Source organism: Balaenoptera musculus, chromosome 21 (assembly GCF_009873245.2).
Source record: "Balaenoptera musculus isolate JJ_BM4_2016_0621 chromosome 21, mBalMus1.pri.v3, whole genome shotgun sequence".
Taxonomy (NCBI): domain Eukaryota; kingdom Metazoa; phylum Chordata; class Mammalia; order Artiodactyla; family Balaenopteridae; genus Balaenoptera; species Balaenoptera musculus.
Genome location: NC_045805.1, coordinates 16098556 through 16115363, shown reverse-complemented (window position 1 = coordinate 16115363; position 16808 = coordinate 16098556). Strand labels below are relative to the sequence as shown.

Sequence of the window (16808 nt, the reverse complement as noted above, 5' to 3'; positions counted from 1 at the left end):
TTCAATTTTTTTTTGTAATTGATGACAGTATATTCAAACATGCTTGGTGTTTGCTATTTATAATTTACTTCTTAGCTTTTTGAGATGATAAATCAAGAAATAAAATTTAATAAAATGAAAAATGAGAAGCAGCCACAAATTATCTAAAAAGGATGTGATTGGCTCACCTCCTCCACAATTCTCTGAGTATATGTGATGTCAGGGTGAAAATGCAAGTAGGGAACTCAAAAAACAGAAGAGGGCATTATCTGGGATTTAAAGTCTAGTTCATGTCTGCTCCCCACCTTTGAGGGCACAAGCTTAAAATGTATGAGGTTGAAAGACAAAGCAGATCTAGATTAATGAGAAGGGTGAACAGAGACCCTAAAGTAAACCCAGTTACTGGCCTCCTTCTATGATTTTCTATGCTGATTAAGAGGTTCAGTTATCAACTTTTCCTCACTTACTCTCTAATTTACAAACTGAAACCTGTGATCAATTTTTTCTTAATAATTTTGCAGTCACGCATGGGTTAAATCTATCAGTTTTCTTGTCAGAGACTGAAAATACTGACACTAACTTATCTGAGTAGGAAGAGGAGGGGAAGGGGTGCCCTCTGTGATTGTGACATCCTGAAAATGAGAGCAAGAAGGAAGAAATTAAAAACAAAAAACAAAAAAAAAAAACCTGTAAGGACAGAGCACTAAGAATGGGGAGCCTGAGTGAGACCAGCCAAAAGAAGCATCCTCGCTCAGTCACTACCCCTTTCCTGAACCCTGGCATGCTGGGATAAAGAGTAGGCTTGATTTGGTCTTGCAAAGATGAAAAGCCTTCTGCTCATAGCAAATAGCAAAAGCTCAGAAAACAACCTTATATAAAACTCAAAAAGTCCCTCGGCATCCACAGCCTTGATACATTTATTGGCTAGGGACTTTGCTCTGTCATCTTTGAACATATTAACAAACAAAAGGTTCCATCCTCTTGTGAATACGGTAATACGAATGCCACGATGATATTCACACATATCTTTGTAGTGTCTGAACACATAAGTCTTCCTGAATACAAATACTCCAGGCCCCATGGGATGGGAAGAAAATCGACTTTTCAGAGGAGGCTGAGTCATGAGTGAAAAGGAGAACCCATACCTCCAGCCCCCTGGAGGAGTTGGGATTGCCCCGGCACACAGAGCTTTGCACGTAGGACAAAGACATATGCAAATAGTAAAGCTTTTTAGAGTCAAATAAAGAAATACACTTGAAAAAAAAATGACATATATTTATAAAACTGGCCTATGACAATGGGATTCTGGTCAATAAGAACTAGTTCTGTATCTCCATTTTCAGTGATCCGCACATACAGGGGGCAGTCTAGATAATGAATTTGGTTAAAGACACAGGATATGATCAGCTTTCTCTCGTTGGTATTAGAAGTTGATTGTCCAATTTGGCTGTTCATTGGGGGCTCAAGTTAATGGAAACTCTTGGGGGTTGGGGGTGGGCTTTCCTTTCAGATCACCTGATGTTAATACTGTCAATGCATTAATCATCCTAATTAATAGTCACCTGTTGGTCTTAGACCTCATTCTCAGAGAAGGCTGAGGGAGCCTCCCTCAGACATGCTTATTCAGGGAGCAGATGGAAAGAGGGCCTGTGTTTGTCCCTTCATTTGGGAGACAAGGGGAGAAGATGGGCCTGAGAGCCTCTTGGAAAGAGGTTGGAGGGAAACTGTAGATAAGGGACTCGTCTGTCACATTGTAGAATGCTATGTGTCCGGACTCATAGTCTAAGAAAACACCAACCTTATGCACTGGCACTCTAACATGTTGGCCTTTCAAAGGTGATGAGACCCAAAGACTATAATCATCTCCAATTTTTAAGCCTATGAGTGAGAAGAGGTCCCCCGGAGGCTTGGGGAGATTCCCCTTTCTGCTCACTGAGTCCTTGCAGATGCCCACCTCCCACTCAGTCTTGTTGCCCACTTCCACCTCCCAGTAGTGTCTCCCGCAGGTGAAGATCTGAGCGCCCAGCACCGTTGCAGATTGGTCAAATCTTTCGGGGTTGTCAGGCAACTGCTGCCGGATTCCTCCATGTCTCACACTTTTCAGATCCTCAGACAAGGCAAGATAGGCGTTGGCCGTGGCTGGATCTAGAGTTATATCCGCTGCAAGAGGGAAAAAGAATGAATCCTCATTTGCATTCTAGAAAACGCTCTTATGTATGTGGAATTGAAATTAAGGTCTTAGTATCTAGTCCTATTTTTTAAAACTTAATTTAGGTGAATGTGGTGGGCACTATCTCTGAGCCCCTTCTTTTAGTGTTTTGCAAAACACAGGAGAGTGAATCTCTAAAAGGAAACCAAAGAGAGTCATGTCAAGAGTGATATTGGATCTCTGATAATGGAATGGAGGTAGTTCTGTTTATAAGACAGTTTTAGAACAAGGAGCTATTTATCCACACAGGTCATATCTTTTGTCATGTGTATTTGCTTTAGCCAAGGTTGGTTATGGTTCTTCAGTTGGGGTGGGAGAGAAATATAGTTATCACTTACTGAACTCCTACTTAGGTGCCAGGCATTTTCTGTACATTATCCCATTTAATTATGGCAAGTATTATTATTGTTTTTCCATTTTTATAAAAGAAAAAACTAAGGTTCATAAAGGTTAGGAAACTGGGCCAAGATTACAAAGTTACTGAGTGTTTGAATAGCAGCTCCTAATCAGCATTTTTCATTACGTCATGCTTAAGTGCAACCTCGTATGAGTTAATGCAACCACCAGTGACCACTTGATGAAACACATTTTGAACCACTGAGAGACCTCCTCTCCCAGACTCCTGGGAGGAACTTTCATTGATTATCCAGACAAGATTAGGCACCCCATCATACCATTTCATACTTTTATTTATAGATCAAATCCCAATCACTAATTATCTGTTTAATATCATTCTCCTCAATCTCACTGTAAGTTCTACAGAAGCAAAGGCAAGTCTGTCTTATTCATCATTGTAAGTACACTCAGAGACTGATAGCACAGTACCTACTATAGCACATAGTAGGCACTTCTCAAGTATCTGTTGAGTCCAAAGTCCATTAGGCCTTCTTCTGAAGGTCAGATTGTCAACAAGATAAAAGGTGAAAACTAATGCTGACCTCTCTAGATGTTAGCCAGCCTAAATATTTAGAGCATTTTAAAAGAACATTCTTTGAATGTTCCCTCACTGAGATTTAAGAGTTTAAATCAGCTTTTATCCTGACAAGAACAAAGGTAGAAATGCAGAAACCCCTGAGGAGGTATGTGTATGTGTGCATGTGCAAGGCAATGGGATGAACAAAACACCAATGAAAACGAAGGAAGGAGCAGAACTCAGAAAACAAAACCAGATCAAACATCAGTCAAGTCCCAGTGCTTCTGTCTGTTCCAGCAGGGATGGTCTGTGGCCCCCGTTAACTCTGAAAACCCCTGGAGGTTCAAAAAATCAGGCTGACTTACTGCTAAATTTTCTTAGCATATCCCTCATTCCAGTGATGTGGCACAGAGTCAGTTCCGTGGTGATGGCCTCTGGACACTGAAGCAAGAGTGGCTCACTCCTACAGGAGGGCAGAGACAGTCACTCAGTCTCCTCCGCGCAGACCGCATGACCTGCTCCAACTTGAGAATCCAGCTCCTTTTGCCCCAAGAGCATGGACACTCTCATCCCCACTCTGATAACCTATTGCATCAACACCACCCCAGTAACTGAACACAGAATTGAAACCTACCTTTCCAGTATTCCTCTCACATCCTAAGGGTATAGAAGAAAGAAGGTTAGTATTTGTGCACTTTGATCACTAGCAAAGACTGAATCCGTTTTGGATACAGTCCTTTGCAAATTTCACAGAATCCCCTTCCCGTGGCTCTAGAACACCTTGAGTGGGAGAGCGTATGGTAGGAAAAACCCCAAACTTCTTCTAGGGGTGAGTTCTTTTGAACGTGAGATGGTTCTCCCAATGACTAGAGATCTCTTTTTCTCATATTGTCACTTTGTTTAGAGAATCTATTGCTGAGAAAGGAGCCAAACTATTGGCCTCATTATCTAATGCCTCCAGGAGGTAGAGATAAGAAAGGAAAGTAGCCCAGTGAGAGCTGAAACTACACCTGTGTACAGTTGGACTGGGTTGTTGGGAAGGCACCAAATTAAATAGCATTCTGTGGAGCCAGCCTAGGAAAGAGACACGAAGCTGGAGACTGGAAGCTGGAACATAGCTTATGTTTAAGAAGGTCCCATAGAATGCAGTAGTAGCCTAGGAAGGCAGTAGAGCAAAGTTGGTGAGGATTTGGGGCTCAGTACACAGAATACCTGGGTTCTATCACCTACTAGCTATTTGACAGGCAAACTATCTAACTGCCATAGGTCTGAATTATTAAATAATTGCTACTATTAACACATTTTGTAGATAACAATCACCTGTTGTAAATATCATACTAGTATTTAACTTCATCAGGTCTCTTTGAGGATGTAATTTAATGTGCCCAACACCTAGTAAATGTTCATTAAACTTAAATTTTTTATTTGGCAAAGCTGAGGTTGCAGCAAGGCAGGCACAAAAAAAAATTGGAGTCATCATTTGACTTGGTTCGGATGTATATTCCTCTGTGTTTTTCCTCCTCTTCAAGACTTTATTTATACTATATAGAACACTCATTCTTTAGGAAAACTTTTTTGGGGGCCAGAACTTAATTTTTCAGGTAAATAAGGAAAAGTTTATTTTGTATGACTTGAAATATGATAGGGGACTACATGTGTTTTTTTCCATGAATTTCTCCAATATTCTTACCTCAAATGACTCTATGATCGAGTTTTGACACATAGACTCTATCTGTCCAATCGTTTTGCTCAGGCTTCGTATTTGCTGGGTCAGCTTGATCTCATTGTCCCTCAGTTTCTTCAGGTTCTCTCTTTCCTCCATTTCCAGTAACTGGAGCTGCAGCTGCTCCTCCTCCTTCAGGAACTGGTGCATTTTTGCATATTCTGACACAACAACCTGTTTACAGGTCTTTGTCTCTTCCTGCCATCACGCGTGTGTGTACACACACACACACACACAAACAATATAATAAAGTTAGTAACAGAAACACTTATGTAGATTTTTAATCCTTACAAAGTTCAAGAGTTCCATTGTGACAATTCTTGAAACCTGACACATAACACATACAGTCTATTGACTAGCTGGGTGGATAGTTTGATATTTTAGAAGATGTGTGTACTGTAGTTATAGTAGCAAAGAAAACCAAAATTTCTACTCCTAGGAGGCTGTCATTCTATTGGGAACAATGAAAAGTAAACAGTCAAGTAAAAATATGATAAATGGTGATCAGTACCATTATTTTTAAAAAGTAAAGCAAAATAAAGTAAGGTAAAAAATTAGGGGAGGGACTTCCCTGGTGGCGCAGCAGTTAAGACTTCGTGCTCCCAATGCAGGGGGCCCAGGTTCGATCCCTCATCAGGGAACTAGATCTCACATGCATGCCGCAGCTAAAAGTTTGCATGCCACAACTAAGGAGCCTGAGAGCTGCAACTAAGGAGCCCGCTGGCTGCAACTAAGGAGCACACGTGCCTCAATTAAGACCCAGTGCAACCAAAGAAATAAAACTTTTTAAAATAAATAAATAAAAAATAAATAAATAGATAAATAAATAGGGTAACTGCTTAGTTCTTTAAAAAAAATTAGGGGAAAAACATGCATTCATTTATTCAACAAACATTTATTCAATGAAGTAGGCAATGGATCACATACTAGGACTAGAAATGATCATCACAAATACTCCCATGTAAGAACTCAAAGATTATTGGAATAATCAGATACACGCTTATTTTTTAAATATTTAATAAAACATTTAATTCTGTGCTTTACTAGACAGCTCATTCTGATCTGTGACTAACCTCAAGCTTTTGTTCAGGTGTACTAATCCACACTACTATTTTGCTTTAATTACCCTTTCTGTTTATTTCTTTTTTATCTGCCCTTTTTCCCCCAAAGGATTTGAGATGTTCCTTTTTCTGTCAACTTCCATTCTATGTTATATGTCTATAACTTGTATATTTAATAATTATAATCCGAGCAGAAATAAAGGTAGCCACCATGTGGTATAGGTACACCAAGAAGGGAGAAATAAGCCAGCCTGGGGATGGGAGAATTGAGATGAGTCTTGAGATTCCCAGATGGACAAGCAGAGGTGGGCAGCCCAAAGCAAGGATACTGCATGTTATAGGACTGGGACTGGAAAATTTTGCCATTTTCCCCTTGGTATTTCACAACATGTCCCTTTAGTCCTCCTCATAGAATCACATACAAGATGCAAAAGTGAACCAGATACTGACCTTACACAATATCACTCTCTCCTTCTCATGGGTTAATATAACCTGAGTTTCATTTTTCTTTTGACGCAAAATATTTAGGATTTCCTGGAGTTTCTCCTGCAATAGAAACAAACTCTGTGACAAATGAGCAGAGCACCAGGTCATGAAGGGGTCTTGAGGACCAGTAACAAGATGACTGAGACTCTAGATAAAAGGGTGAAGCAGAACTCACACCAAATTTGTGGTCTGGTGCCTGGAGATTAGCACCCATGAATGTCACCCATAGAAAATATTATGGGAATTAAGCGATGGAACCTGATTTGTGTTCTAAAATTTATATGAAGCAGCCAATCTTACTTTATGATGCTCCTCAGCCTCATTCGAGAGATTCATTCTGTTTATTCCATGACCTTGGGTTGAGAAATCGTTTACACCCTGCACATCATCAGACAACAACTTAGTGGCAGCTAGCATTCTCTCATAGCTGCCTTGGTTGCCCTCACTCTGCAGCACCTGGGATCTGAGCTGCTTGCCGATGCCAGCCAGCCTCCCCAGACGCTCATTGGGCTGGAAATGTGGGATCTCCAAGGTCCTCCAGCACTCAGGACAAGATAAAGGAGTGTTATGTTCCTCCCAGCTTCTCAGGAGACACGCCAGACAAAAGCTGTGCCCACACTCGGTGGTCACTGGGCTGGTGAAATAGTCCAAGCAGATGAAACAGGTCAGTTCCTCCCTGAGATTCTCCATCAAATCTGCTGTAGACATTTTCTCAAAGGACATCAGGGGAAGGTCACGCCTTTATTCTGGGATTAGAAAATCCTCCCTGAGAGTCTATTGTTTTGAGTAACAAGTGGGTAATCAGTTGCTATGTTGTTGTTACATGAAATTCTTATTCTCCTCTGTGACTGATTTCACCAGTTGACACAAAGCCAATTATGACTTAATGTGGAACCTCTGTACACTGGGTTCATCATCAACCCCCAACTTTTAAGGAATCTCATCGTACAAGCAAGCCACATGCTGGATACTGAGGATACTTGCTGCTAACAGTTGTCACTTCAAGAATCGGTTACTCTATATGAATAACACCATGAAACCGTTGAAACACATTGGTTTTATGCTGGAGGTTTGGGTAATTTGGTGTAAGCCAGTACAGAGATTTAAATTATGATGATCTCTGATAATATCTGAATTGGAATCTCCTCCAAATCTTTTAGAAAACTCCACTAATGGAATCTAGTTGAGAAACTGAAGGAAGAAAACTATAATATATATTTCTTCACTCATTAGGCCCTTTTCTTTCTTTGACCAAAGCCTACAAATTTTTTGCTCCTTTATCAGGTACTGTGTCCTTTGATTTAATTTTATTCATCCCCCAAAATGAGAATAATTCCAATGAAGTATTGCCTGACTTTCAATGTACAATGGATTACTAGAGTTATATTTATTGCTCTGCCCTGCAGACCGTGATACTCACCTCTCTGCCACCATAGAAAGCATCAAAAACATCATTGTTGTTGGAAGTTGCCTCAAGGAGCCATTACACTATGGAGTGGATGGAAAAATTGTATTTATCCTATTTTAGGATAAATACAATTTTTTTAAAAATTTTATTTATTTATTTCATTTTTGGCTGCGTTGGGTCTTAATTGACAGTGGCGTCTCTTGTTGCCGAGCACGGGCTCTAGGCACACGGGCTTCAGTAGTTGTGGCTCGCGGGCTCTAGAGCACAGGCTCAGTAGCTGTGGTGCACGGGCTTAGTTTCTCCATGGCATGTGGGATCTTCCCAGACCAGGGCTCGAACCAGTGTCCCCTGCATTGGCAGGCGGATTCTTAACCACTGTGCAACCAGGGAAGCCCAGGATAAATATAATTTTGCTCACTTATTTTCATTCTTTGAAAATGTTTAAACTAGGCCTTCTTAAACCTCTTATCACTTCTTACTGGACAGAAATTAAATGTGTAAACATTATTTTTAGACTGACGAAAAAATAAATATATAGTATGCAAACTGTGTGCAATGACCTCTGAGATTAGTGCCAAATCCTATAAATTTGCTGTCTTATGCTCATGAGTCCTTTCTTGCCATGGCCCATCCTCCACTCACTGCATGCCAGGAAGTGAAATCTTAAAAACTTCCTCAGAGTCTAACCAGTTCTGTCCTCCCATTAAGTTCATACCTTATTTCTATTTTTCTCCTGTCACTCTCCAGCTTGGCAACCTTCCATGGTTCTCCATTACCTGTGTTATTCCATTAATTCCTTTCTGACTTTCATGGTTCCAACTGATTCTTCTTTCCCACTCATCTCCAGCAGGATGTTGAGTGTTTCTTTATCTTGAACTTTTGTCAAAAGGAGTTTTCTAGCCCGAAATAGTTCTTCCTCCACCTTCCTTCCTCCTAGTCAAAACTCATTTTTCTGAAGTCATTAATGTTTTAATCATACATACTTTGTGAATGAGTGGGATGAGAATTTTTGCTAGGAAAAGGAAGAACTAGAGCAAAGAGTTATACTAGCTTAAATAGGAAGAGTGGTAGCATCAGTTTGGGGTCATGAAATCTCTACTGTTCAGATTGCTTCTACGCTAGTAACTGGGGGCTTCAAAATATAGTTAGGAGTTAGTCTCAAGTAAGGGTCTTGCAAAACACACACAACACACACACACACACACACACACAAAACCAAAAAACTACACTAACATGAATTGCCATCTCTGGAAAAAGCATTTATGAATTACCACCTACATTCAGTGTGTTATTCCCACACAAACTCAGGAATCTTTAACATTGACCAGAATCATTAGAATAAGCCCTACCATAGAGTTATGGTACATCACAGAGCCTGTATTCCAATTTGGAATGGGGAGACTGGCATGTTCTAAGTTCAAGTCACACTGATCTCTTCCATCCCACTTCCCTCTTCCAAATGAACTCCTTTCATAAACTCAACACAATAACCATATCTTATTCCTTGCTGACTAGAAGAATTCTTTTGCACGTAGCAAGGGCTCAATTTGTCTGTAAATAAGTTTTAAATGAACAACTAGGAGAACCATATTGTTGTAGAATCACAGTCTTTTACCTAACTGGAAGCTAAGAGATCATATAATCCAACTACCTTCTAAAGATGATGAAGAAACTAAGACAAATAAATTGAGTTGGTTCCCTGAATACTTACTCTATGAGTCAGGCCAGGGCTAGGAAACTGGGTCTCCCACCTCCTGTCATTCTCTTCTGTCAACAGTACACTGCATCTCACTTGTTGTCTTGTGAGTGGGTGAAAATTTCCAGTTATGTCAATGAAATGAATATGGCTCAAGTGCTTTCAGAAGGAAATTAGAGAGCTATCATTATGGCGTAATCATGTGACAAGCATCTGAAATCACTGACTACACTCGCTATTGGGAATGCAGACTTTTTCTTTACCTTCTCTCTGAACACATTGATTAGGCTTAATTCACAGATGAGGACATTTATAGAGTGGGCCAGCCTTCCCAGAATACATTACACCAACCCTCGGGTACTGTACTGCCAGACGTGATTTCTGAGATGAGCAACTCAAATAGCTTTTTCTCTGGCCTGTGTCCTCCTACGGAGGTGACAGTAAGGATACCCCAAGAGGTCCACAGTCACAACTGTCACCAACATGCAATTAGGGTTGGAACACACAGAAGAGAGGAACCTTAAAGATACAGTGAGGGCTGGGAGTTCCCTGGCGGTCCAATGGTTAGGACTCAGTGCTTTCATTCTGGTGGCCCAGGTTAATCCCTGGTCGGGGAAGAACCCACAAGCCATGTGGTGCAGGCAAAAAATATATATATATATATATAAATATATATAGTGAGTGCTTATTCATTGATATACATATACATATATATATATATATACACACATACATATATATATATATATGTATATATATATAGTGAGGGCTTATTCATTGGTGAAGGCAGTGGATTAGATAGGGACATAATTTGAAAAATATCTTGCTTGAAAGCCTGGTTTTAAAAAATATGTCTGTCATTTCATATCAGTGTGGAAAAGATAGATTATCCATCCAACAAACGGTTTAGGACTAGTAGGGGTAGCCATCTGGGAAAAAAAAAAAAAAGTTGGATCTCTACCTAACAGTTTACACCAATGTGTATTCCAGATGTGTGTGTGTGTGTGTGTGTGTGTGTGTGTGTGTGTGTGTGTGTATTTTCCCCATTCTAGTCATGAATTTCTACTCATATTACTTCCCTTTGTATTGCTTTTTTCACCTTATTTACTTATTTTATTTTGTATGTGTTTTTGTTCTAGATTACCCCACATCTATTTAACAAGTGAGAAGCATATTTGTTAAACATATGGCCAATTATTGCATCCAAAGGATGAAGCACATTGTAGAAGGAGATAATTGGTAACTTAGTAGAAATTTAAAACGGAAGACCTAGAGAAGGCTTTTTAAAGCATGCTTTGGAGTTTAGCCACCACTAAGGAAAAAATGAAGCTAAAATAACTAAAAATTAAATATTTCTATACAGCAAAGTAATAAAATAACCAAATAAATGTTTGAAAATTACAATCTAGGAAAGAGAGTTTGGAACACATGTGTCAAATACCTTAAATTATGAAGAGGTCATCAAAAAAGTATACTTAAAAATAGTAGCTCTTCTTATTACTATATAGCCATTTAAAAATAACAGATCTATTTATATACACTGACATGACATGACATCCATTGAATGATATTAAGGGGGAAATACATTTTTACTCCCCCAAATAGTTTAAGTATAAACAATAAAAATTAGGTTATATATGTATTTTTTCCTACAAAAATGAGGCCATGCTATAGAGGTTGATAGTGTATCTGTATACACAAAGGCATAGAAAAAATATGGAATTTCATGGATATGACACCAAAAGCACAGACAACAAAAGCAAAAATAGACAAGTGGGACTACATTAAACTGAAAAGCTTCTATACTACAAAGGGAACAATTAACAGAGTAAAAAGGCAACCAACAGAATATGAGAAAATATTTGCAAACCATGTATCAGATAAGAGGTTAATTTCCAAAATATATAAGGAAATCTTACAACTCAATAGCAGAGAAACAACAACAAAATATCACAAAACTAATAACCCAATTAAAATATGGGCTAAAGACTTGAATAGACATTTCTCTAAAAAAGACACACCAAAGACTAACAGGTATGTATATAAAAAGATGCTCAATGTCACTAATTACCAGGGAAATACACAACAAAACCACAATGAGATATCACTTCACAGTTGTCAGGAAGACCATTATATAAAAAAAAAATGTTGGTGATGATGTGGAAACATTGGAACCCTTGTACACTGTCAGTGGGAACACAAAACTTTCCATACTATGCAGGAAAATAGTATGGAGGTTCCTCAAAATACTAAAAATAGAACTACCATATGATCCAGCAAACCCACTTCTGGGTATTTATCTAAAAGAATTGAACTCAGGATCTTGAAGAGGTATTAGCACTCCAGTGTTCATTGCAGCACTATTCACAAAAGCTTAGATGTGGAAACAACCTAAATGTCCATTGATGGATGAAAAGGAAAAGAAAATGTGGTATATACACACAATGGAATTATTCAGCCTTTAAAAAGAAGGAAATCCTGCCATGCATGACAAAATGGGTGGGCCTTGAGGACATTATACTAAATGAAATAAGCCAGTCACAAAAAGACAAATACTGGATATTCTACTTATATGAAGTATCCAAAATAGTCAAGTGCACAGAATCTGAAAGAAGGGTGGTTGTTAGGAGCTGGGGCAGGTAGGCTGGGAAGTTGCTAATCAAGAGTCATAAAATCTCAGTTATGCAAGATAAATAAAATTGAAAAAGAAAGAACGAAAAAGTATGAAAAGATACACACCAAACTGGTAGACTTTGGTATGGTGAAATTGGAGCATTGGAAGGAATCACGTTTACTTCTTTGTATATGAAAATAGACTTTATTTTTTTTAATCGTTTAATGTATTTTCAGCATTTTTCCAGTAGAGAAATATTGGGGAATGGGGTAGGGTGTGGCTTCGAGTAAGCCAATTAATGAGGCAGTTTCCTTCAGGTTGAAGGATAAAATCATCTCAGAGGATTGGTTTTGTAATAGGGAAGAACCTTTGTATTCTATTACAAGTTAATCACTAAATGGATGTTGCCTATTAGCTTCAATTATACGTAATGGCACATCTCTGGGAGCTCTGCCTCCCAGGTAAAGAGCATTAAGCTAAAATACCTTTGTTTAGCTCACAGGAAACATCCTGACAGGCCCACCTGTGAATGACTGCAGGGAGGAAGAAACTAACACATCCCCTCAGGAGGCTGACAGGAACCCGGAAATGTTTGACTTTACTTTCTCCTCTTTTAGTATAAAAGAAGCCTGAATTCTAACTCAGGCAGGATGGTTCTTTGGGACAGGAGTCTACCATCTTCTTGGTCTTCCGGCTTTCTGAATAAGGTTGTTATTCCTTGCCCTGACAACTCATCTCTCAATTTATTGGCCTGTTGTGCAGCGAGCAGTACGAACTTGGACTTGGTAACAGTTTCACCCAGGATATAATAGAACTTTTTTAATGGTTTGTGATTTCAATGCAACTTTTATTTATTTAACTAACAGGTATTGAACCCCTATTATACTAAGATCCTGCAAGCCACGTGGCACTGCCAAAAAGAAAAAGAGTGGTAGAATTTAAATTCATTGGCTGCTGTGGCATTTTCATAGAGGAAATATTTCATTCTGGCTGGAAAATCAGGGAAAAATTCATTTGATCTGTACCTTTAAACTAAAGGCCTAAGTACATTTCAAACAAAGGAATAAGCTACTATTTAGAAGTGAGAAGACTCTGAGGATATTTGAAGAATAAAATACAGGATCTGACAGTGGGTCAAAATATTACAATAACAAAAAATCTAGATTGTAACATTCTTTTTATCCAAGAAATATTAAAAGACCCAATTCAGCTTAGAATAACCTTTGTTATTCTTTCTAGGTAGCACGGACAACACCTGGAGGGCAGATCAGAGGGGAGGGTCCTGGAGTTATAAATTCATACTCAGTTAAAAGTTGTAACCCAGCGGCTCCTGCTGAGTTGCCAAGGTCAGTGGTTGAGAGTTGCCTTCCAGAGCTCTGACAATTTACACATCTTATATGAGAATTTAAGGTGAGGTGTTTTGTTTGTTTTTCTGGAGAATAAACCCTTTATTTGTTCATCCCTTTGCATTAAGAAAAGTTAATTGTTGAAAATGTATTTCCATGCTTCATGCTGGATGCTTTATGTACTTTATCTTCTAAAGAGATAAAAAGGGAAGCCGAGGAAAAGAAAAAAAATGTATGAGTTGGGAAGCCTGACTTTTTTTAAGCAGTTCAAACAAATAGTGAAAAATAAGAATAAAAAGACATGGTCTAAATTTAGGATGGACTATTAAGAAAAAGGAGTTATAGTGTAACTTTCCCCTTTTTAATAGGGAGTATGGGACTTGAGATTATTACAAATAATTTTGAGTTACTACCCATGTAAACAGTATTTAATATCAGTAAAGGATAATGCTAGATTAAAAAAAAAACAAACCTTGAGTACAAGGGTCACTTGTGTCTTGCTTCTATCATATGACACCCTTTATGAGATGCCTATCACTTAATTCTGCAGGAATTATTAAATATCTTCATGTTCCAGGTGGTGTACTATAGCCAGTAAATTAGAAAAATAATTATCCCACAGTATACAAATATTTTATAGGTAAGGAAACAGATGCTTATGTGTATACATGTTGCTTCCTCATCTTTAATGGGAAAGTCTGCTTTTTGCTTTTCTCAAGGAAATCTTAACATTTATTCCTAAGATTCTCTCACCATAAAACAGTATCTTAGAGGAACAAGAGCACGAGACTAGCTAGTACAAAAAGAGAACTCTGGCACTGTACCAAGCACCATTCTCAACACTTTTATATATTTACTTACTTAATCCTCTCAACAGCCCTAGAAGATAGATATGAGTTCTATCCTCACTTACAGGTGAGAAAACAAACCCTAGTTATGAACCTTGCCCTAGATCCACAGAGGTGGCCTAACTTCAGTGTCCATGCTATTACCCACAGAGCTATACTGCCATTTCCACAGGACTGAATGAGGCACAAACATTAAACTCAAGGGGTTTACAACTGTGACCAAAAACAGGTTTGCTGCTTATGCAAGGATCCAGTCAAGTCAAGCCCTGAAGGTCGATGGGGTAAGTGTCTCCCCCTCCAACTATCCAGTGGTAACTGGTGCCAGATACTGCAGGTGGCGCTCCTCCCGTGTTTATGTATTGTTTGCAGCCAACGATGTCAAGGTCTTAAGAGAGCACTTCTAGGTAAGTTTGTGACACAGCTTCTTAAGAGAGCCCATGGAATCTCTTGAGAAAGAACAAATTGTCACTTTCTTCACCACCCTTGCCCTTTCTTGGACATTGAGGTACAAAAGGTCTAAGAAAATACCTGTTGGGCTAGGGTGCCAATTATAGTTGGAGAGAACCCTAGAGAAGAACGGGGGTCTTAGGCATAGCTGGGAATTCATGAATTGTAGCAATTCATGCCAATAATCAGGTACTGTGTGAGTGTGCTTGGGGAAAATTGCTGCAAGTATAAGAACTAAATGCTAAATGCCTTTAAGGAGCTGTGACACGAGGGACCAGGCAGTATTGTTCTGATCATGATTGAAACTAAGGGAAGTTTAAACAAACAAGCAAACAAAAAGGACTTTTAGGAATACTTGGGGAAGAGCACCCCCAAAAGGTTGAACTCTGCTGGCAGAGCAACTGGGGATGCAAAGCACGTTTTATGGTCACAAGTTAGGCTAGGACATTGAGGTTTCATATATGCCACCTTCTAGATGCCCCAAAATGCCTCTTTTTTAAACCCTTTCAGTCTTTAGAGTTGTAGTTCTCAAACTTAGTTGTATGTGTTCACCTGATAAGTTAAATAATACCTGAAGCCTATGGCCTACCTCCAGAGGTTCTGATTAGATTGGTTTCGTGCCCTACTTGGAAGAGTATGTCTCAGCATCACCTGGAACTTTTTGGAAGTGTAAACTCTTGAGCCCCGCCCCAGACCTACTGAATCAAAACCTCTGGGGTGGGGCCCAGCAATCTGTGCTTTAACCAGATCTCCTGGTGACTCTGATGTACTCTAAAGCTTGGAGGCCACTGATTTAGGCATCACGATTGTTAGAGCTCTTCAGAAGACTCTAATATGCAATGAAATTTGAGGACCAGGAATTCAACGAACAAAACTACTTTGTAAGACTAGGTTCCGCCGCAGTGCAGGCTGGTCCCTTGGTCATGTTTTCATCCTGTCTTTACCAAAACCATCTGTCTCCCTCCTCCTCTTAGAAACAAGAGTTTCCAGCAGGAATGTGGATGGATAATAACATTCTGAGAGAGGTCTAAGGTAGAGGAATTAAAGTCCCACACAACTTCTTAATGGGGTAAGAATGGCAAGTAAAGCCAATTTTTTTTTTTAATAAATTTATTTATTTATTTTTGGCTGAGTTGGGTCTTCGTTGCTGCACGCGGGCTTTCTCTAGTTGCGGCGAGCAGGGGCTACTCTTTGTTGTGGTGCGCAGGCTTCTCATTGCGGTGGCTTCTCTTGTTGTGGAGCTCAGGCTCTAGGCGTGCGGGCTTCGGTAGTTGGGGCTCATGGGCTCAGTAGTTGTGGCTCGCGGGCTCTAGAGCACAGGCTCAGTAGTTGTGGTGCACGGGCTTAGTTGCTCCATGACATGTGGGATCTTCCCGGACCAGGGCTCGAACCTGTGTCCGCTGCATTGGCAGGCGGACTCTCAACCACTGCGCCACCAGGGAAGCCCTAAAGCCAATATTTTATAATAACTATAAATGGAGTATAACCTTTAAAAGTTGTGAATCATTATATTGTACACCTATAACTTATATAATATTGTACCTCAACTATACTTCAATTTTTAAAAGTGAAAAAAAGTGGGGAAAAAAGGTAGCGTTACGTGACTGAGAAGATGAAGAATGTGATTGTGAGCTGATTCTGAAGACAAATCTCTGATCTTTCAAAAGAGCAGGTTAAAATGAAATTCTTTTTCTTCTTGATCCTTCTCTGCCTCCCTGAAAAGGACAATGGCTGCTTCAGATGTACCAGATCTCATGGAAGAGCTTACTTGTTCTATCTGTTTATACTATTTGAACAAACCACTTGCAGTTGAACGTGGACACAAGTCTTGCTGTGATTGCCTCTTAAGAAATTGGAAGGGAAGCCCTGGTAACAGCACTTGCCTTAAGTGTAAAGAAATTTACAAGGTGAGAGATCCAAGGTGTAACCTGCAGCTGGGGATGATGGCTGAGATAGCAAAGTCTTCACATGATGGACTGAAAGACTAGCATATGTGAGATATACCAAGAAAAACTGAAGAGGTTCTGTGAGATAGATCAGATGCCCTTTTGTGAGATTGTAATAACAAAGAACCTTTG

General features: G+C 39.4%; 1 protein-coding gene across 1 annotated transcript; it reads right to left on the bottom strand.

Moving 5' to 3' along the window:
- Positions 1-1588: 1588 nt before the first annotated feature.
- TRIML1 (tripartite motif family like 1) lies at positions 1589-7079 on the bottom strand. The gene is made up of 6 exons (XM_036839047.1): positions 6672-7079; positions 6336-6431; positions 4792-5022; positions 3736-3758; positions 3467-3564; positions 1589-2139 (listed from the first exon to the last, which is right to left on the bottom strand). Exons 1-6 carry the CDS (start codon positions 7077-7079, stop codon positions 1589-1591), a joined length of 1407 nt encoding a protein of 468 aa, XP_036694942.1.
- Positions 7080-16808: the final 9729 nt, after the last annotated feature.

Coding starts and splice junctions, on each gene's coding strand:
- TRIML1 (XM_036839047.1), bottom strand. CDS start 7,079: ATGTCTACAGCAGATTTGATGGAGAATCTCAGGGAGGAACTGACCTGT. Junction 6,432..6,671: donor AGGCTGAGGAGCATCATAAA/GTAAGATTGGCT, acceptor TTTCTATTGCAG/GAGAAACTCCAGGAAATCCT. Junction 5,023..6,335: donor AGAGAGTGATATTGTGTAAG/GTCAGTATCTGG, acceptor GCGTGATGGCAG/GAAGAGACAAAGACCTGTAA.